The sequence below is a fragment of the Lissotriton helveticus genome, chromosome 1_1 (assembly GCF_964261635.1).
Source record: "Lissotriton helveticus chromosome 1_1, aLisHel1.1, whole genome shotgun sequence".
NCBI lineage: Eukaryota > Metazoa > Chordata > Amphibia > Caudata > Salamandridae > Lissotriton > Lissotriton helveticus.
Window position 1 is genome coordinate 1,456,587,304 of NC_136057.1, and position 22,068 is coordinate 1,456,609,371.

Below are 22,068 nucleotides of genomic sequence, written 5' to 3' on the forward strand. Positions count from 1 at the left end.
CATCCTCCAGCTGCAGGCATTGTCAATCCATCCCTGTCCCTTACCACCTTCTCCAACTAGCTCATTGGTCTTCAACCTTTTTAATACTGAGCCCCCCCCCCAAGCACAATGTTTTGGAGTTAGGGCCCACCTCAAACTTTTGAATGAGGTAGGTGGAGTCATTGGTCAAGAATCATTAAATCAGCGGCACATTGGGAATTCCACTGGGCCAAAAATCATATTTGGGTCCTCAAAGCCACATTTATGCCTCCTTTGAAAATCATTGTCCTGACCTTTCTCTACAAAGTCGTATCCTGAACAATCTGTGAATTTCTATCCAAACTCAATGTACGAAGGCCTACCCAAGCTGCATTCTACAAAGCACATTTAGACACCACTCTACAACATACAGTTTAAGGCCCATCTTCAAAACGCAGATCTGCATCTCCCACGAAAAGCTCAAAATAAAACTCCCCACTGATGTGCCTTCTTTGGAACTTCTTTGGAACCATAACCAGCTCCTATTTTCAGACCATCAGATATTGACTAGATTGACTTCTTTAATTTCAAGGGAAAAATACGAGCAGTTATTAACAGTGGTGCAATACTTCTAACAGGAGATAACCAAGTCTGCTCAGTAATGAACAGTTACTCTGGGATAATGCATACCAGCACTTTTATATTTCCAGGTCAATACCTGACCGCACTGAAATTCATTTTTGAAATTCCGACTCAGCCGCCTCCTGCTCTAAGTCCTATCCAGTCCATCCCCTTCGCTTTAAGATTACACAGAACCCCAGTAAAACACCCCACATCTAGTGTTGCCACTTGGACATTTTTTACCATCCTGAACAGTATTTTAATGTCCCAGCCAGTACAGAAATGAGAAAAATTCCCCAAAGCTGGTATTTTGTCCCATTATCAGTACATCTTTTAATCAGTAAATATAAGAAAGCACTTCAAAGTGTGTTATAGAAGTCCTGTAATGATCCCGACAGATGAATAAAAAGCCATGATGAAAATAAATACAGGTGATTTAAATGTTTAATTCTTTTGAAGTATTATTTCATATTTTTACCGCAAATCAGATGAAAAAACTTCCACAGTAGAAACCCTGAGTTTCACTCTGTTAGAACTAGCACAACATTGGGGGGCTGTGGACTTGCACCCCTTCTGAGGCCTTTGTCCCCCCCCCCCAGTTTGAAGACCACTGGATTAGCTGGTTCGTAGGACTTGGTCATTCTTTCTTCGGGAAAGTTGTGTCACCCTTCCATGTGAACCAGTCCATTTTATTCCCTGTGTTTTTCACCCCATCGCATTCCTCATCAGAGGAGAGGTTACATTGTTTGGATCCACAACGGCCCATCGTTTCTACATTGGTAGGAGCAAGAAGTAACAGGTGGATGATCAACTATTCATTGGATTCGCCGGTGCAAAGAAAGGGAGGGTGGTTCTGAAATAGATCTTATAGGCTTATACCAAAAGATTGTCCTTTGTGTTAAACTGTGTTATGCCTTGGCCAAAAAACGTCTGTCCATCTCGGCGATAAACACAACGCCATGGTGAGGTCACTGGAGCCATAAAGTGCCCACATGGGTGCATTGAAATGAGTTCCTTTTCTTCTGCACCCTTCAGTGCAGATTTAATGCTCTCTCTCCTGCTGTAGTCAGCACTATTCAAATTTCTCTTAAAAATTTTTCCATTCGGGTGCAGGGCTAGAAATGTCTCCTAAAAAATCAGTGTTTAAGCCCTGTGGGGACTGTAATGGACAAATGTCCATTTCAAATCTGCAAGTAGTTTGGCTGTGGTGCTTGGGGTCGAGGCACTACTGAAGATCGTGCGGTGGGTGCCGCCTCATACATTCCAAGGCCATAAAAGTGGAGAAGGTCAAACCTTTTATGGCCTGCAACAAGCGTCGGTCTCACCACCATTTGCACTCCGGGTCAAAATCTGTTCCATCCAGATTGTCTTCTTTGCCGAAGCCTTCTGCGAAAAAAAACACAAATACAGGAAAAAGAAGAGGCATAGAGATCCTTCACCAAAGTGTCATTCTCAGTCATAGGGTATGTCACCTCAACTTTCCGCCCTCTGTGGTGTGTCTTCAGAGCCAGGGAGTTCACTCTCCCTGTGGTGTCACTACCAACGGAGCTGCTGGTGCAAGCTCTACGGGCTCTCATACTTCTCAGTGACCAGCACCCTTCCTAAGCCTAACCCTTCCTAAGCCTCAGCCTATCCTGAGTTCTTGGTTTCAAGAGCCGACCGGCTTTCTCTATGCATGCCATGATGGAAATGTTTAAGCATGCATCGGTCCACCCTAGAGCTCCTCTGTTCCACATGGCGGGTCCACCCTCATGCCCCTCTGTTCCACATGAAATGCCCCTGATACTATCTGGAAAATTTCCGGCCCTGAATACTTATCTGGCTGACCTCCCGCCAGCACTGACCTCTGATGCAGGAGCAGATTTCTGAACCTACTCTCTGCGTTGTCAGAACGACTATTCTCTTCTATTGAGCAGCTTGTGAAACCAAGGCATCCCTGCAGAGATCCAGAAGGGAATCTAAACAATTTTTGAAGAAGTTCGATACAGGGAGGAATAACTTTACAGTTCCTGCCAGCGCTACCGCCATACAACGCACAAAATATTTAGCTTGTATTCCAACCAAATTTAAATGTCTTATCCATTCTAACATGATACGGATGATAGTAGCTATACAGCCAATCTGCTCTCATCACCAACTTTTTACGCAACAGACCTTAGTCTTGCAACAGGTTAGTGGATTCAATGCTTCCCCAGGGATAGAAATGAACTGTGTTCCAGGGCCAGCTCCACCTCAGGTGACTTACTTTCATTCTGGGCTGAGAAAGGCTGCTGATGTCCTTGAACTTCGCAAGCATTCTGTGGAAGCAAAGTCCAACATCTTTACAGAAGTCCATCAGCCCTCATCCATAACCTATGAACTCTTACTACCATTCAAATGTGCGCTTATGGAACTGATGACAGCTGCATGGGAGAAGCTCACATCTGCCTATTAGTAAATCGGTTGATCGTCCGGTGCTACAAGACCAGCCTGTTTTCCAGTGGCCCCTCTCGACAGAGTAGAAGAAACAGAAGATTCTAGGTAAAAAAGTATTTTTGTCAATCAGTCTTCTCTCTGAATGGTGCTTGTTTGTTGGGTAGTTATAACCACATCTTTTGAAATATGGCACAGACGGTGATACCAAACCTATCCAACCATCTTGGAGACCACTTTGAAAGGTGATTCATGATGGGCAGGGTGCCTATAAGAAGGTGATTAGAACAGGTCTGGATATGGTTGATCCGGTAGCCCGAGCTATGGGCTCCTCCGTGGTCCTTATAAGGCTTGCTTGGCTCTGGTCAACTAGCTTTCCCGGAGAGGCCCATACTGCCTTAGACATGCCCTTTGACTGAGCAAGATTTTTTGGGGGCGAAACAGATAATGTGCTAGAACGGTTCAAGGCAGGAGGGGCGAATGACTGATCTTGGGCCTACAAATACCAGTGAAAGACTTTATCAATTTCCCACATTTCAAGAGTTTCAGTTTTGCCAGTGCCAGCTCTATCAGCCTTCCTAGCATCATAACCAGCTCCCCAGGTGTACAGAAGTAAAGGCAGGGGCCATCAGAGTCAGCAACCCTCTTTATCCATGTCACCTGTGCCATCTTGAAAGCCACTTTAGTTTTCCATTGAAAGAGCACGTACAGCCTCTGGGAGAACGGGCGTCCTCCCCTTTCTGCAGACCAGGAAGTGCATAACATTGGATAAATGGGTCCTTTAGATTGTAGAACGATGTACACCCTTTAGTTCCAATATACCCCTCCCCTCACCCTCCCTCCTCTCCCGAAGGACTTTCAGTCATAAGACTACTTTCAAACATGCAACAGGAGATGGCAGCCCTGCTGCAGAAAGGTGAGGTTGAGTATCTAGTAGACCAGAAAACTGGAAAGACGGGTGCTTCTCTTGATACTTCCTAGTTCTCTAAAAGGGCAGTGGTTTTCACGTGGTCCTAGACCTCAGGCTCTTGAAGTTGTTCCTTGAAAAATTAAAGTTCTAGAAACTGTCCCTTGCTCAGGTTCTTCTAATGCAGAAAGCGGAAGACTAAGTGGTGTCTCTCGGCTTGCAGGATATGTATTTTCACGTGAGATCCTGCAGTTTCAAAGTTTTTTTATTTTCAAAGTTTTATATAGCGCGAACAAGATCTTTGCAGATATCAGAGCGCTTTACAGAACAAGGGGTAAGGGAAACAAGGGAGCGATTAAACAAACTTTTGGGTACAAAATAGTAGTAGGTAGTATGTGAGTAGCAAAAGTAGGATAGCAATCAGATAAAGCAGAAGTACAATTAGACAGTCAGATAAAACAAAAATACAAAGTTGGTGCAATGTACTTGATATATCCAAAAAAGAGTTCAAGTGAATTTATGGTATGGTCCACTCATTACCAGTTTGTGGTATGCCTGTTCGAGCTAACACCAGCAGCTTAACTTTTCACAAATGTGATGACGGTGATTACAACTCATCTCAGGAGGTCAGGAATGTCTGTATTCCTGGACGACTGGCTGATTAAAGACAGTTCGCCACAGGTGATGGTGTATCACCTAAAGGCAGCAGCATCCCTGTGGTTCCATATGGGTTTTTCCATCAAGATGTCCAAATCTCACCGAACGCCCTCTCAGTACCTTCTGTTCATAAAGCAGTACTTGACACATATACTTCGAAATATCCTTCCTCCCCAAAGGTTACAAGTTATTGAGATATGATTCTGATGTTTGGAGAGGCAGTTCTGATTCCAGTGGTGGTGGATCTCTGTCTGCTGGATCTGCTGGCTTTTGACATCCTCCTGATCAAGTACACATGAAGGCTATCCAGTGGTGCCTCCAGAAGCAGTGGTTCCAGCTCTGGGGAGATCTGGCAGTCTCTATTGTGATCTGTTGGACACTGGGGCTTATGTGACTTGGTTCTCGATGGAGGAACACCTGTCTAAAGTGATCCTCTTCTACCCTCCAACAGATGTGGCTACTGAAGTTACTGATGTATCCACCATTGGGTGAGGTGCTCATCCATAGGAGCTGGAGATCAGAGGTCTCCAGTTTCCACTGGAGCAGAATCTGTGTATCAGCCTGCTTGAAATGAGGACATTTCATCTGGCACTCTAAGCCTGCCACCGTTCCCATTGTAGTTGGTTGATTCAGATATTAACAAACAATACAAAAGTGATGTGGTACATCGACAAGTAGGCATGAGTGGGGTCTCACCTTCTCCGTAGCGAAGCGCTGAGGGTCTGCTCATGGCTCATCACCATGGAATCGATCTAGTTCTCTGAACACTAAAGTCAACTGCCTGAGTCAAGGGTCACCTTGCTGACCATGAAGCGGCATCTCATTCAGAGGTGGTATAGTATGTTTTTGCCCTATGGACACTCCTGGGGTGAATCTTTTTGGTACACACAGCAATGCCAATTGCCCTCAATTCTGCACCATTTGGAGGAATACGTTCTGCATGTTTGCCTCCAGAACCTCTACCACCATGACTGGAGATTGAGTAGGAGCACCAGAGTTACTTCCAGCTGCCACCTGAGGTGATGTGACACTGTCTGCCTGTTGCCCCTTCACCAACACAGTCTTCTGTGGAAGGTGCAATAAATGTGTTGCTTTGTGTGCGGTGCTGAAGGTGTATTCTCCAGTATTGGGGTGTCTTTCATAGATTCACATGCCTGAATCATTCCCCGTAGTCGGAGTGGGAGTCCCACGGTATATAAAAAAGCAACATTATGTACATAATACCCAAAAACCTTGGTAATGAACAACCAGGAATTAAAGTAGCCCTAAGCTACAAGAGAAAAACTTCCACACTCATGACTATCATAGTCATTATGTATTAGTCCAAACTGCAGCCAAGCAGGCGACAGCACCCACCAGAATGTTCTCCCCAGAGGCTCAGGCTCTCAGATTTTCTACCGCATGTCATGTGAAGGGAGTCTCACTGAGCTCTGCTCAGTATTTCACTATTTTTATGGATTTCACCTTCTTTCAGGATGTCATCTGCTAAGAAATCTCTCTTCAGGCCTTGTGAATCTTGTGGGAAGCTCCAGCTATTTTCAGAAGATCCCCACAAAAAGTGCATCTACTAACTTTATCCAGATCATGAGGTGAGAGAATGTTAGATTTGCAGGACTTCCCTCAGAAGACCCTCAGAGATAGAGAAGGACGCCTACTTATGTGGCTACAGAAGATAAAAGATCAGGATAATCCTTTATCTGAGGTGGGAAGTGTGGCCTCAGGTTCATCTGTGTCCTCCAGGAAGAGGACGGCTGAGGAGGATTTATCTTCTCCTGGAGCTAAGGTGTTGAAAAAAGTTCAACCCTCTAAGGGTTCTAGATTGCCTTTATAAAAAAAAAAGGCTTCTCCACCTTCAAAATCAACTCCTGTGTCGCCCCCAAGAAGAACTGGAAAGTCTCTGGCGTCAAAAAGGCTTCCAGAGAGAGAATTTCCTCAGAAGAAGACCGCGTCATCGACGGCGTCATCGACTGCTCCTTCGTCGACGATTATCATCGTTGAAGCTACTTCAACATCGACAGTAACTTTCTCGTCGCCGAGACCTAAGAGGATAATGTCGTCAGCCTCATCTCCGTCGACGCTGGTCTCTGTGGCAGTTAGACCCATCTCGTCGACGAAGGAAATATCATCTATCATCCACGCTCCGTCGGCGACGACGACGAAGGGTAAGAAGATCCTGTCGACGGTTTCATCGTCGACGAAGACTACCTCGTAGACTGCCTCGTCGACGTCGAAAACCACCTCGTCGATGGAGACTGATTCCTTGTCGACTGTGTTTCCTCATCGTCTATGGCCTCGTCGTCGAAGAAGATTGCCTCGTCGTCAAAGACATTATCAACGAAGATTGCCTCGTCGTCGAAGACATCGTCGACAAAGATTGCCTTGTTGACGAAAACAACTGCCTCGTCGGCGGTCACTATCCTAACATCAACTCCATCGACGACGGCACCGCCGACGGCAAAATTGTCGACGCCTCTTCTGTCAACTTGCACGGAATTGCAAGTTTGGCCCGCCACACCGGCTGCTGCCTCCTTTGCCCCGCCGCCTTCAGCACCTTCTTTGCTGGAAAGATGTGGCTCTTCATTAGCAGCTCTCTCTCCACTGAAGTTACCTGAACAGATACTGGATTCTGAAGACGACGAGGCACAATCAGATGTGGATGACAGATTCCGCCCTGCTAGGAGTCCGTCAGAATTACTCATTGAGTATCAGGATGAGGATCAGGAGGAAGAACCGTTCCCTGAACCTGTAGATCAGGCGCCTGCTACGGTGCCCCCAGCACAGATGCCCTTGGCTCTACTCAACAACTTACAATATATGTTGGACGACTACTATCGCCGGTTCCCTCCATCTGAATCGGCAGAGTCTCTCCCATCGACCCCCATGCCTCAGGTTTCTATATCTTTGTTAAGATCTCCAAGACCACCTTCTCCAGCACCAGTATCTTCTTTAAGATCTCCAAGACCACCTTCTCCAGCACCATCTCACCATTCCCAGGATGCTAACACCACGGACGAGGACAGGGAGGAAGGAGAGGTAGATGACAAATCTGATCTGTCGGAGTGGGATGAATACCTAATACAAACTCCATCACCATCTGCGAGGTTTCTAATACCAATGGAGACAAAGAAAGACAACTGCTTTCTTTATGATTTTAAAGATCAGCCGCAAAGTCAAGTAAGGGCCATTCCCATCATAGAGTTCTTCTGGAAGGAAGGGTTGAAGATCATGGCAACACCTAATTCTCTTCCTGCAGTCTTGCCCCGGTTGGACAAAAAGGTATAAAGCACCGGGGGAGACTCACCTGCATGCCTTATAGGACAATCTAAAACTGATTCGGTCGTCACCCAATCGGCTCAGAAACGGGCAAGGAATCCCTCTTCGCCTATAACTGCTCCACCAGACAGAGATGGCAGATGGCTGGATTCCATTGGGAAGAAAGTCTCCACTATGGCAGCAACAACTGTCCGTGCCGCAAACACTCTAGCAATATTAGGGAGATATGACCAGCAGATGTGGTCAGACATCTCCCCCTATGTTGAAATGCTACCAGAGCCTGCAAAATCCAAGGCAAGGAAAATCTTACGAGAAGGAGAATGTACTTCTGCGGAAATGATCGACGCAGCAGTGGATGTGGCGTCTACAGGGTTCAGGCAGCTAGCGGGTGCAGCGGTGCTAAGGAGGCATGGTTGGCTGAAATCCACATCCTATTGCCAAGAAGTCCATCGAAAATAATCAACATGCCATTTGATGGGGAGTTTTTCTTTGGCCAGCATGTCGCCGAGGGCCTTCAGGCTATAAAAAAGGACCCAGAAACGGCAAGATCACTGGGTAGCCTTCAGTTTCGTAAGTCGTCCTTTCGTGGTGCCAAAGGACGTGGATCCTTCTCCAATAGAGGGGGCTACAATCAACAGAGGTCATACCAAACCTCTCAAGGTAATCAGAGATACCAACCTTACAAGCAACAGTCTTACGGACAGCGAGGTAACTCCTACTCGCATTCAAGAAGGAAGTCCTCCTACCGTGGACGAGATTCCACCAAGAAACAATGAGACACGCCTCCTGCCACCATCCCTGTCCTCCCCCTCCCAGTCAAAGGTTGGAGGAAAAATATCCCAATTCTACTCGAACTGGTCCGCAATTACTACAGACAGGAGGGTCCTGGGTATAGTGGCCAAAGGCCACAATTTGGAATTCATGAAGATCCCTCCAAACTCTCCTCCCAAGGGCCCACCTCCTGCTCATCTCAAGGAGCTGTTTTCTCAAATAAATTTGATGATTCGGAAGGGAGCGATCGAAAAAGTCCCTCATTTGCAAAGAGGAACAGGTTTTTACTCAAGATTTTTCCTCATAGGGAAAAAGTCGGGAGAATGGCGCCCTATCCTCGACCTGCGCGACCTCAACAAATACCTGAAAAGGCTGTCCTTCCAGATGTCAACACTTCAAGAAATCCTCCAGCTTCTTTCGGCAGGGGATCACATGGCCACCCTCGACCTACAAGACGCTTATTTTCATGTGCTGATACTCCCCAAACACAGAAAATTCTTACGGTTCAGAGTGGCTGGCAGGGATTTTCAGTTCAGAGACCTTCCCTTTGGATTACGGTCAGCACCCTGTGTGTTCACAAAAGTTCTAGCTCCGGTGGCTGCACACTTTCGCTTAGAAGGCATTCAAATCTTTCTGTACTTAGACGACTGCCTTATCAAGGCGAATTCCTTTTCAAAGGCAAGCGTGGACGTTTAAAGAAGTCTATCACTTTTCCACTCTCTGGGTCTCTCCATCAACTTTGACAAATCTCATCTGATTCCGTCTCAAAGGAAGACCTTCTTGGGTGCCACACTGGACACCCAACTCACTCAGGCTTTCGTCTCAGGAGAGAGACAACATAAGATCTGCAAGCTAGCTCGCCTGTTGCAAGAAAAAGAGTAAGTTTCAGTTCTACTATTAAAATCTTTCCTGGGGATGATTTCATCCTGCATCCCTCTGATACCCAACTGCCGACTCAGAAAGAGGCCTTTGCAAGAAGAACTCAATCTCCAATGGTTGCAGGTTTCCGGGTCGTTCGACAACGTCATTCTCATAACTCCTCGAATGCGAGAAGCCTTTCTCTGGTGGACTCGGATGAAGAACTTGCAAGAAGGATGTGCATTCCTGACGGAAGTACCAAATTTCACCATCACCACGGACGCTTGCCTCGAAGGATGGGGGGCACACTTTCAAGGATTGACGGTCAACGGAAAGTGGAATGTACAGCAAAGGAAGTGGCACATCAACCTCCTAGAGTTGCGAGCCATTTTCTTGGCCTTGAAGTCCTTTCGGACTGTCATCCAAGGGACTTCAATACTAATTTGGACAGACAACACTATGCATTACTTAAACAAACAGGGCGGTACGAAGTCTGCCCTGCTCTCTCAACAAGCCCAGGAGACCTGGGACTGGGCACTGCTTCACAAGATCAACCTTTCAGCTGTCCATGTTCCGGGGCTCTCCAATGCCCTAGCGGATTCCCTCAGCAGATCTACAATATCCAATCACAAATGGGAGATGCATCAAACAACATTGGACCGAGTCTTCCGGGAGTGGGGCCATCCCGATCTGGACCTGTTTGCGACCAGCCAAAACCGCAAAATGCCCACATATTGCAAGCTGGCTTCCCCACAAGGGCTTGTGCGGGAATGCGTTTTCAATGAACTGGTCACAGATATATGCCTACGCCTTTCCTCCGATTCCGTTGGTTCCCAGAGTCATCCGCAAGATGAAGAAACAGCCTTGTCGCCTCATTCTCATTGCCCCCAGATGGCCTTGCCAATACTGGTTCACCGAACTTCTCCTCCTTTCGGAGTACGATCCCATTTAGTTTCCACCAATGCCGAACCTTCTGTCCATCCAGAAGGGTCAGATCTGTCACCCGGACCCAGTGTCCTTGAGATTAGCAGCCTGGCTCCTCAACACCTTGAATTCGCACACCTAGATAGTCCTGCGGACTGTCAAGAAGTTTTGGCCAATGCTCGAGGACCTGCCACGATTAAGACATACAAACTCAAATGGAAGAGATTTTGCACTTGTTGTCAATCTGTCAATTTAAATCCAATTCATGCCAAACCAGAACAGATCTTACCATTCTTTCTTCAATTGGCAAAATCGGGTTTATCTCATACCACCTTGAAAGTTTTCTTGGCAGCTATTTCAAGGTTCCGACAGGATGGTTCCAACTCGCTCTACTCTACTAGAGTTATTCAACAATTCTTCAAGGGGTTATTTTGAATGTTTCCCCCTATTCGACATCCACCTCCATCCTGTCATCTAAATGTGGTGCTCGCGCAACTTATGCGCTACCCCTTTGAACCTATTCATAAAGTGGATTTAAAGTTCCTTCTTGGACGGTATCTTTGCTTTTGGCGCTGACATCAGCAAGGAGGGTCAACGACATGCAAGCATTCACGGTTAAGACACCTTTTCTACAGTTCACTTCAAATTCAGTGGTACTTCGTACTAATCCCAGCTTCATGCCTAAGGTACCTACGGATTTTCACCTTAATGAACCGATCATTTTGAAAACTTTCTTTCCAAATGCTCAAACATCTGCTGAATGAGCCTTGCATTCCCTTGACATCAGGAGATGCCTCAAGTTCTATCTTCAACAAACTGCAACAATTCAAAAATCAGATCAGCTATTTGTAGCATACGGAAGATTACATCAAGGTTACTCTGTATCCAAGCAGACCATAGCTCGTTGGATGTCCACGGCGATTAGTGTGTGTCATCAGCAGGTGGGAAGACCTTTACACACCAGGCCGAAAGCGCATTCTACGAGAGCGATTTCCTTATCTACCGCTCTCTTTGCTGGTGTGCCTCTTCATCAGATCTGCAGAGCGGCAACTTGGTCCAGCAGGCACACTTTCACCAAACATTACTGTTTGGAGGCTTCAAGTGATGCAGATACGTCAGTGGGACGAGCTGTTCTCCACAATCTTTTTAAATAAGGTGAGCCTCTGTTCTCCCTCCTCCTCTATGCTCTTTTAGACGCTTATTGACATACTGTGTATATATCTTGAACTTGTTCTGCATATGTTAAGCACAAATGTATCTATATATAATTATGATATTATTATTTTGTGTACTGCCATCTACTCTGATTCAGGCATGTGAATCTATGAAAGACTCCCCAATACTGGAGAAGAACAGTAGTTACTTACCTGTAATCTGTGGTTCTCCAGTATTGGTGTCTTTCATAGATTCACATGCAACCCGCCCAACTCCCCTCAGAGGCTGGTTTAGGCTATCTAGTTTTGGTTCACTCGTGTGCGAGAAAATCTGAGAGCCTGAGCCTCTGGGGAGAACATTCTGGTGGGTGCTGTCGCCTGATTGGCTGCAGTTTGGACTAATACATAATGACTATAATAGTCATGAGTGTGGAAGTTTTTCTCTTGTAGCTTGGGGCTACTTTACTTCCTGGTTGTTCATTACCGAGGTTTTTTGGTTATTATGTACATATTATTGCTTTTTTATGTACCGTGGGACTCCCACTCCGACGACGGGAAATGATTCAGGCATGTGAATCTATGAAAGACACCAATACTGGAGAACCACAGATTACAGGTAAGTAACTATTGTTCTTCCTTGACAACTCGCCCATCTGAGCTCCTTAAATTTGCACTCTTTTTGGCACAGCAGGGTTGTGCGATGAGCCCTATCACGTGATATATATATCAACCCTGTCGGCTTTTCTCTACCAACCAGACGTCCCTATGCATATCCTGAATTGATGATGAGGTTTTTGCAGGGACTGACACATTTATTTCATCCCCATTTATCATGCCTCAATGGAATTTGAATCTTGTATTAACCTTTTTGGTAGGTGTTCCATTTAGCCCCTTCCTAGCTGTCCCTTGAGGTTGTTGGCATTGAAAAACGAGTTCCTTGTGGCCATTTCCTTAGAGAGACACGCAAGTTAACTACAGGCACTGAGCACCCATCCGCCATTTACAAGTTTCTTTCCGTACAAGTTGGTCCAGTGAACTAAGCAGCTATCTTTCCCAACGGGAAATCTGTTACCCTCCCCACTTTTTACTCTCCACTCAAACCGCCAAGAAGGAGACCCCCGAATTGAGAACAGTTTCTACATTGACCATACAAAGGAGACCTGGTCTGACGACCAGCTCTTTGTGGGGTACACTGGCAGCAAGCAGTCTAAAGGAAAAGAACATTATGCAGATCGATAATGTTGTGTATTAAGACGTGTTACACTCTTGCCAAGAAGGAACCGTCCGAGGGAATCTGACCTCATTCCATCACGGCAAAGCTTTCCTCTTCTGCTTTGGCCAGGAATGTTCCTGTGGCTGAGATCTGTCGACCAGTTTCCTGGGCTTTCTTTCACACCTTTGCCAAAGAGGAGAAGGGACAGACATTTTTTCATGCTGCACGATTTCCTTGTTTGGCTGTTCCTTCAGATCTGGCATCCAGGGAGGTTCTGCTTCAGAATCTATTTGAATAGTAAGGAATCTGAAGGTAGAACGATCCATCAGAAGAAAATGTGCCTTAAATTTGGTAAAGATCTTTCTGGTGGGTGCTCTTTCTACTAGTATATTCCTCGCCGATCTCGCCTAATTCCCCAGTCTGAAGGATGGTCATTGCCCACGTTAGAAAGGTTCCAGTTTAGATTGCTTTACTACACTCACGCCAGGATGGGCTCTTTGTGGTTCCAGTTACATCACTATAGCGTTACTTCTAGCACTGAGATAGTCCGCACCCTCAACCGTGCCGGAGAGCTAGATCTAGCCTGATGACCGAGGATACAGCACGTTGAGTAATCTACTGGGACTGCTTACACCTTCCAGGTCCTCCTCCTTCCACCCCTTCCTTCTAAAATGGCTCACACACTCTCCAATCTCCCCAGCTGGACTCATCACTTTCCGAATGTTTAGTGTCTTGCCTCTTTCCAAAATGACAGTCCTCTTCTTTCTTCATTACTTTTGAGGCTTTTTTACCTTCTTTTGATTACATTCTCAAGGATGTACATCTTTATTTATGACCCTTTCTCACACTCGCCATTGCATAAAGAATACATCTTTTCCTTCTTCGGTTGTGGGCCTGCCCCCTTTCCCGGTTTCCTTTCAGGTGGGGTGTGCATAAATGGTGTGGTTGGTGGTTATACTTGATATGAATTTGGAGCACTTGTGCAACACACTTGTGCTTGGTACTCCTAACCAAGAACTTCAGAGACGGGCTTGGTTTACGCTGTTGTGATGTTGCAAGAGTTTAGACCACCGGCTTATCTATGCTGGTTATATTGATACATGTGTTGTCTCTGGAGTTCATACTTGGGCCTTGTCTGAGCTGGTGTTATTTGTACAAGTTGCCTCAGTAGATTACTCCACCAACTTTTCAAGAATGGTGATTGTAGCTGTGTTGTTTCTGGAAGTTGTAGCTTTGCTTGTCTAGGCTGTTGGTTGTGTTTCTGAGTTCAGATTCCTCAGCTAATCTAGGCTGATACTTGTGTTTCAGGAGTTCAGGCTCTGCTTACCTATGCTATGATTGGTACTTAAGTTGCAGCAGGAATTTTCTGCTTGTCTAGGATGATGCTGTTAGCCCACAACTTGAGTTGTAGCAGAATTTATGATCCTCCTCTTCTAGATACCCATTTCAAAGGAAGACTCTACCTTCCATTGACGGGTGTGGTTTTTGAGTCTTATGCAAGGGAGTTATTGTACATCAGACTGGTACGTGCTTGAGATATTCTTGTAGCTGCTTCAGCGCTACTCCAATGCTTCTCCGCTGCTACTCAGTCGGCGCCTCTCTAATTCTAACAATTTCTCTCTCCAGATCTTCGGAGCCAGCCATACAGACGAGCTGATGCGGTGATCAGGAATGCCTGGAGGCGGCTCTGACCGGGAAGGGAAGGTCTTCTATCTGTGAACATTTGCCCCGTTCTAGGGAACACTGCCATGCCCGCACACCCAAACCGACAGTATTATGGACCTTCCAGAGTGGACGCGACTGCATATGAGACAAACTTTAAAAAGGGAACTGAGACCTCCTGCCAAGCGTCCCAAGAAGTGCCTTAAAACCAGTGTTACTGAACTCTTGCTCTTATTATTTAAGAATGCTGTATTTTATTGTTTTTAACTGTAAACGTGTAAGTATTTGTTAATATGTAGACGCTCCCGGCAGTTGGGAAGAAGCGGTGCTACCAGCCCCTGCCCAGTGAGAATTGTACTTTAACGGACTGCATCGCAATACACCTTCTTACTTATGACTTAAAATCTGACTTGACATCTCTCTGCACCCAGTCAAAATCGGAAGGATGTTTCCATTTGAACATGCACAGTTGTCCCGCCCGCCAACAGAGCCACCGGAAGGGAATGGGATGTGTGCTGGCAGTAGTCCATGTGCCTTTGAATTGGGATTTGTAGTCACTAATTTCCTGTGTTGGGTCGGTTTTAGCTGCTATGATCGTATGCCTCTGCCAAGACTAGCAGTTACTTCCCACCTGTGGATAGACTATGGAATTCACTATTTACCACTTACCACTGTTTGGAGACTTCAAGCTACTACTTTTACCTGATCTTATTCCAGATTCACAGGCTTGCATTATTTCACCATCTACTAGCTGGTCTCAGCAAAGCATCTGGAATAAAGGTTTTTTTTGGGGCTGGGGCAATTGACCTTAGGCAGAGAGTGTACAACTCATGATATCATCAGTAGTATGCCACCAGCGCCCCAGACACCACTACATTACATGTCTCTGTGGATGCGGACCAGGTCTTGGGGCCAAAGTTCCATACCTGGCAGCACAAAGGGCCTTTTGTTTCAAGGCTCATCCTTGCCACTTTTATTTTTCCACATTTTATAATTTTTAATTTTATTCTTGTAGAGAAAGGTTACCACACCTTTCTTTCCTTTTGCCATAGGACTTTCTGTGCTGTGACCAAAGATGACAATTTTGCACAAAGGTTCAGGAACGCTTTACCTGGACACGAATTGCCCTTAAACAGAAGGAGGTTGTTCAGACCATCATTGAAGGTTTTTTTTAAATGTATTTTGTGTAAGTAAGTGATTTTATACATGTAATGTAAGTGTTGGAGAGCTGTAGACCCAGCCATCGAGAAGATATTGTAAATTGTATCTTGTGTTCCTGGGACCAATTGTTTTATGTGATGGGAGTGCGGTGTTGGGGACTGGGAATTCTGGAAAAAGACATAGACGCAGGGAGTACCTCCTTTTAGGTCCAGAAGTATATATGCCTAACATGACTGCCTTGGTAGGGTCTCTTGAATTTGCATCTCTTCTCCATTCTCTTCATCTCTGGGTCCATGACAGGGGTACTTTCAAGTGCCAAATGTGATACTGTTTGTTAAGACTAAAACCCCAAGCTTTACGTGGGTGGGCTCCTAGCCTACTTATTATAACAGGCTGAGTCCTGCTCACTCTCGTCGCAGAAGCTGGTGCCAAAGACCCTTGCCTCACTCCCATGCTGCCTTACTGTAGTCACCACATTGCCAAGTTACTTTCGTATCAGAAAACCTGTTCCTTGGGAGCAAGAAACATGGGGTTTATAATACCAAACAAAGAGTATATATTAACACTAAACTGAATGAAAAAGTGCTTGTTGTGCTTCCTATCTTACTTACGGGTGGTTCTTCCCCTATCATTGCCCCAACTACCCAACCTCTTTGCTCTGGAGGTCATGACACCTAGCTTTGGCCCTTGCGTTCAGGGCTCATTCCTCACACTATCAAGGAAGAGCTGTACATGGGCAGATAAGGAATTCCACATGCTTTCTATGGTCGGCAGAATTGCCTCACATAGGGAAGTAAGAACAGGAATCCAGAGGGGCGAATAGTTCTCATCTATCAGGCTGGAGGAATGGTAGGGTAGGGGGCCATAGTCTTTGTTTCTTATGTCGGGGGCGCCGGATGCCCCAGGAGTCTCTTTGAGGAATTACTACAGCCTGAAATTAAGAAGGGATCGACTTGTGCCTGAGCTTGTCTCATTTTACCCCATGCAATTTGCAGGCAGATATATTGTATTTATTCTCTTTGATCATGTTATGTATTGAACTGATGCCTTTGTACTTGTAAATCCTTTGATTCTGAGGCTACTGTAAGCCGCTTCCTGATACTGTACAGATTCTTGAATATCAGAAATCTATGGAACTCTGGCCTCCGCCTAAGACTCATTTCATTCCTTTGATATAACTTGTACTGAGTGCACATTGTTGATGTGGTCATAGTGCAGTTTTTAAAAATTGTTTCAGGACAAGCAGTTTGAGGTTGAGAACTACTTCTACTGTAGATATTGATTTGTTGGAAGATGGAGGGCCAGATTGTGTGTGTGTGTGTGTGTGTGGGTGGGTGGGTGTGTGTGTGTGTGTGTGTGTGTTTGTGTGTGTTTGTGTAGGTGTGTGTGGGTTTGTGTGTGTGTGTGTGACATTATTGCAGAGCGTCTGCTTTTTACTGGAGACGTTGAATAGTGTTTTACTTTGCCTCTGCTTGACAAAGGAAAGAAGTGGTGTTTTATAGTTGTGACAAATCATTGGATGATAAATTACATTTCTGGTGCCATTCCCTAGCCTATAGGTTTGCTCCCAGTACAGCATGTCGCAATCACCCCGCCTGTTACCAGGACCAAGCACTGCCTTCTATAAATTGTTTAATTTAATAATTGCGAGGCCAGTACCTTGGAGACAGCCATGAGTACGCTTCTCAAGTATTACATCTTTTATGGTTTCAGACGCTTCTGCACTATTTCATCATCAGACTGAGAATCCTCAGCACATGGAAATAATTCCATTCAATATAGAATGCCATCCACCTCTTTATCTGAGCTGTCCAACCTTAGTCCATGAGTTCTTCCCCTACGGAGCCTCTCAGATTTTTCACTGCACATCAGTAGATCCATCTGTTTGCTTTTGAAATGTTAAACAATAAGGTTCGAGGTATGTGGGCTGCTGAATTCATATCTGTGCATAGATCGCCACCTAGTGTTGGGTCCGGATGATTGCACATTGTTGTCCTGGAAGAGTCTTCGAAGTATCACGAGATAGGTGGCTCCTCCCTTGGACTACAGTGCGCATGGGCATCCTCTCCATCCTCAGATTGTTTTTTTCCGCCATTGGGTTCGGATGTACTTTCCAGCACTACAAGTTCGGAATCAACGAAAACTTATCGAAAGGCCAAAAGGCCTTCGGAACCGTCGGTATTGTTAAACGCTTGGTACCGATACACTTTTTGAACATTGTTGCACTCCGGTCGTCGAATCGGGCCGTGAGGCCTTCTCGACACCACGTGGACCGACCGTCGATGGAACGAAGTCCATTCAAGTACTGCCCGCAGTGCAACTCCAAGTTCCCGCACACAGAGAAGCATCCAGTGTGCAACAAATGCCTATCTCCAGATCACAACGAAGATAGCTGCATAGCCTGTGCTCAGTTCCGGTCGAAAAAGACGATCCGGAATCGACGGGCGGCGAGGCAAGAGATGCAGAGGTCGGCGCCAGAGCCCGATAATATCTTCGACGATGAGGGAGACCTAGTTAGCGCCGAAGACTCGGATCAAGACGAAGAACAATACTCGGAGCACGACTCCGAATATTACCTCGAGGCAGAGGAACTAATCGTCGATCTCGAGGAATACGATCAGGACATCGTAGCGGTTGAAGACGACTCCGATGACGACGAGGGGCGAACCGTGAGTACACCGCCCCATATAGACAGTACACCGATATCAGAGGCTCGGGTCGAGGCATCGCCAGCAGGCCTTAGCCAAGATCAACATCCTCGTTCTACAGCCCCGCCATACCGCCCGGCTAAGAACACACACAAAGAGCCCTCTGAGACACGACATACAACACCGGTTCCATCGAAACCGAAAGTCGTCGACAATACCGTCTTCGGACCTAACATCGTCGAACCGAAGGTTATTAAGCCGAAGGGCGTCGACCCGAAGGCCACAGTACCAATACAACCTTCGAAGCCAAAAACCATCGAGTCGACATCGAAGACCAAAGCTATCGAGTCGACATCGAAGTCGAAAACCATTGAGTCTACCTTGAGGCAAAAAAACGTTGAATTGACACCACGACAAAAGCATGTCGAATCGACCCCCAAGACAAAGCACGTCGAATCGAGCAAAGCAGCCTCAAGTAGCAAAGCAGCCTCAAGTATGGACAAGGGGAAAAAACCGGTCGACGAAAGCACAAGGCCTACGCCCAAAACTACCGTCAAACTGAAAGCGAAACCTAAGGTGGACAAAGGTAAATCGGTCAAGCCGAAGCCCATCGACCCCAAAAAGGGCATCGAGCCGAAACCGCAGGCTCCGAAAACACACAAAGACACTGTCGAACCGACAACACCGCTCGGTCCGAAAAAGGTGGCGAAGCCAGCCAAAGACGTTCAACCTACAAAAATCGTCGAAAAACATCAAAAACCGATCCAGCCACCGAAAGCGGTCGAACCCAAGAAAGGCATCGACCCAAAAAAAGACAAACCAAAGGCTACAGTACCAAGGCCAAAAACTGTGAAAGAAGAAATTCTTAATCCAGATCCCTCCACAGAAGACCAGTCAAAACTGTATATTGACCCAAAAACTGGTAAAGTGACTGTTTACACAAAAAAGAAAAGCCCTCTGCCAACTGAAGACTTTTCTAAAATTCCACTAAAGAAGAAGAGAGACTGTGCTAGCTCTCCTATATTCTTTGAACCTAGAACTCCAGCTATGCCTACCACTCCATATGCCCCAACATCACCTGAACGCTCTGACTACAACCCAGATGAAGATCAGGACGCTGATGTGGGGTTTAGTTATCCACAAAACCCGATTGGAGACCCCAACTCACAAACATGGGGTGGGGGAGGAGAACCAGACACTGAAGGGATTCTGCCCATTGCAGAGCCTGCAGTATACCCTACAAAGCCATCACCCACGGAAGATACCGTAGCCTTTTATTCACTACTAGATAGAGCAGCAACCTACCATAATGTAGATATGTACTCTGATGCTATTGAAGAAGACTCCTCTTTGATACTCTGACAACATCAGAAAGACATGTTAAAACACTCCCCATGTTGAAGGGCGTCTTAAAGCACGCAAGTGACATTTTTAAAGACACTGCTAGGGCACGGGTCATAAACCCTAGAATTGAAAAGAAATATAGGGCTGCACCTATAGATCCTACATACATCATGGGGCAACTACCCCTGGACTCCCTAGTGGTGTCCAACGCACGTAAGCGTGCAAATTCACAGACTACTGGGGAGGCTGCTCCTCCAGACAAGGAGTTAAAAATCTTTGAGGCCTCAGGCAAGAGAGTGGCAGCTCAGGCAGCAAACTTGTGGAGAATAGGCAATACACAGTCCTTGCTGGCCAGATATGACAGGGCGCACTACGACAGTTTAGAAGAAATTCTCCAACACTTACCTGATCCTTACAAACAGCAGGCAGATGAACTTATACAAGAGGGAAAGCTCATTACCAATGCCTCAATTAAATGTGCCCTAGACGCAGCAGACACAGCTGCCAGATCCATCAATACAAGTGTACTGCGCATATCAGGCTTTAAGAATGAAGTCCAATCCACTATTCTTAATCAGCCCATCAACCCAGACTTTTTTAGGTCTCGCCTAGACGAAAGCAAAGCGAAGCTTTGCTGTCTAGGGCGAGACAACTAATGCTGTTACTTTCAGGGGAATGAGGACAGCAAAGTGCCACGCGCTTTTGCAGGCCATGATTTGACCTCGTGAGCGCGCACGCCCAGCCGGCGCCGTGCACATCCCCTGCCACAGACACACACATGCACACGCAGGCAGGAAGGGCCACACACACACAGACACGCGCGCACCACCCCCCGCAGCACCCACGCAGGAGCGCACCTACACACACGCACGCACACACACATACAGAGACACCACCACCACCCCCCCACCCCCGCCGCCGCCGCATACATAGAAGCGCCCCCGGCCGCCGCATACATGAGGCCTCACGCCCCTCCTCTCTATTCGGAACTCACCGGGTCGGCTGGCTCTCGGCGGCGGGCCGGTCTCTCCTTCTCCAGCGGGGGCTTCCCTCTTCTGCAGGGGACCCCCCGCCATGGCTGGCACGGCATCTCCGGTCACAACAGGCAAAGCTTCCGCAAGGCAGTGGGAGTGGACACACCTCTTCCCGGCCCCGCCCACAACCAGGCGGCGGGCCGGACATCTGCTTCCGGTGTTTTCCTCCGGGCTGCGGCGGTGATTGTTTTCTCGTCTCCTCCTGTAATGCACCATTCGCTCCTCTTGTATTTTGTTTGCTCACTAATGCTAAATTCGACAAGGGCTGTGGGAAGAAGAGATGTTGTGAAATAAACTCTTGAAATGGAAGGGCTTTCAGTGTGGGTTCAAACAATGCAGCTCTTGCCCTGGCCCGAGCTACAGATCTACGCTTCCTGTCCGTGTGTTTTTATACCCGCGTATAAAGTAACTAATGCACATTTTTGTTTGTGTTAGCTGAATAGGGCGCGATTTAGGTTGCGAAACAACACACGCGGGGTGTTTGACAGCCTTGCCCTACTGCCAGCCGCCCAGGAAGGAGGCTGCAGTCCGCTGCTGGTAACGCTCTGCCTCTGGGCTGCGAGCGCCTGCACCCAGTGGCTGGTTATCGCCCACCCCACCCACCTACCACGCAGAGCAATGAGGCGGGGAAAGGTGCGTGTGTCTCCGCCAGTGTCATTAAACACGGGCCTCTTTCAAGGGCCATCCGATGTGACTGGGGCAGCGTATCCGCCGTGTGACACTGACAGCAGGGTGCGTGTTTACACTGCTGCCCCGACTCAAAGACATTCCTTCGCGCGATGCCCTGACTGTCAGGTATTTCGAATTAAATCGACACTTCCCGATTAGGAACAGCTGTGCGGCTTGCACATCCTTAGGGATAAAATGTGGAACTCGTTGACAACCTCCCCCGCATCCACAGCTGCACTTGCTGCAAGAATGCAGTGCGCACTCCGTCGGACAGCTTGGCTTCAGTTGTTGACCTACTCAACCAACACACGACATTCCTTTGGGCCGTGCACTTTAAGTACAGATCGATACACATCACTGTCAAATCATCAACCACAGTGGCGAACATAGATATATTGTTTATCTATTTATTGTCACATCTTTCTTGCTGTCAGTCTTGGGGATTCCTGGCACTGTGGGTAACGAGTGCTGCTGTTATTCAACTGTATGCTACTCAATGTATCGTCTTCTGAAGAATGAAAGGCAGGCCCTTCCGTCTTCGAATTAAATCACGAGCCTTATATATAATTACTCAATTCTTCACAGAGTCCTGAGAAGTCTTTAGAACTACATATCCCACACCATGCCATGTTATATTGACATTATGAGTTCGGGCCAGGAAGTGGAATCTGCTCTAATTCTGATGTGACAAGAATTCGGCGGAGGCCAGAGGCTGAGCGCAAAAAGTCCACTCACACAGACCTTGGAAAAGAAACCTTTTACTCTCTACTTAACGTAACCTCTACTTATTAAATTACAACAA

General features: G+C 46.7%; 1 protein-coding gene across 7 annotated transcripts in view; it reads left to right on the plus strand.

Moving 5' to 3' along the window:
• Nucleotides 1–16,718, plus strand: part of FMNL3 (formin like 3) — a 419,538-nt gene extending 402,820 nt beyond the window's left edge. For 6 of the 7 annotated variants that reach the window (XM_078685970.1, XM_078685960.1, XM_078685974.1 and 3 more), the window contains one exon: nt 14,375–16,718. In XM_078685970.1, the coding sequence (XP_078542096.1) occupies nt 14,375–14,405 (31 nt within the window). In that variant the 3' untranslated portion in view covers nt 14,406–16,718. The remainder of the gene's footprint in view (nt 1–14,374) is intronic. The other variant, XR_013610360.1, reaches the window with a different exon arrangement.
• Nucleotides 16,719–22,068: the final 5,350 nt, after the last annotated feature.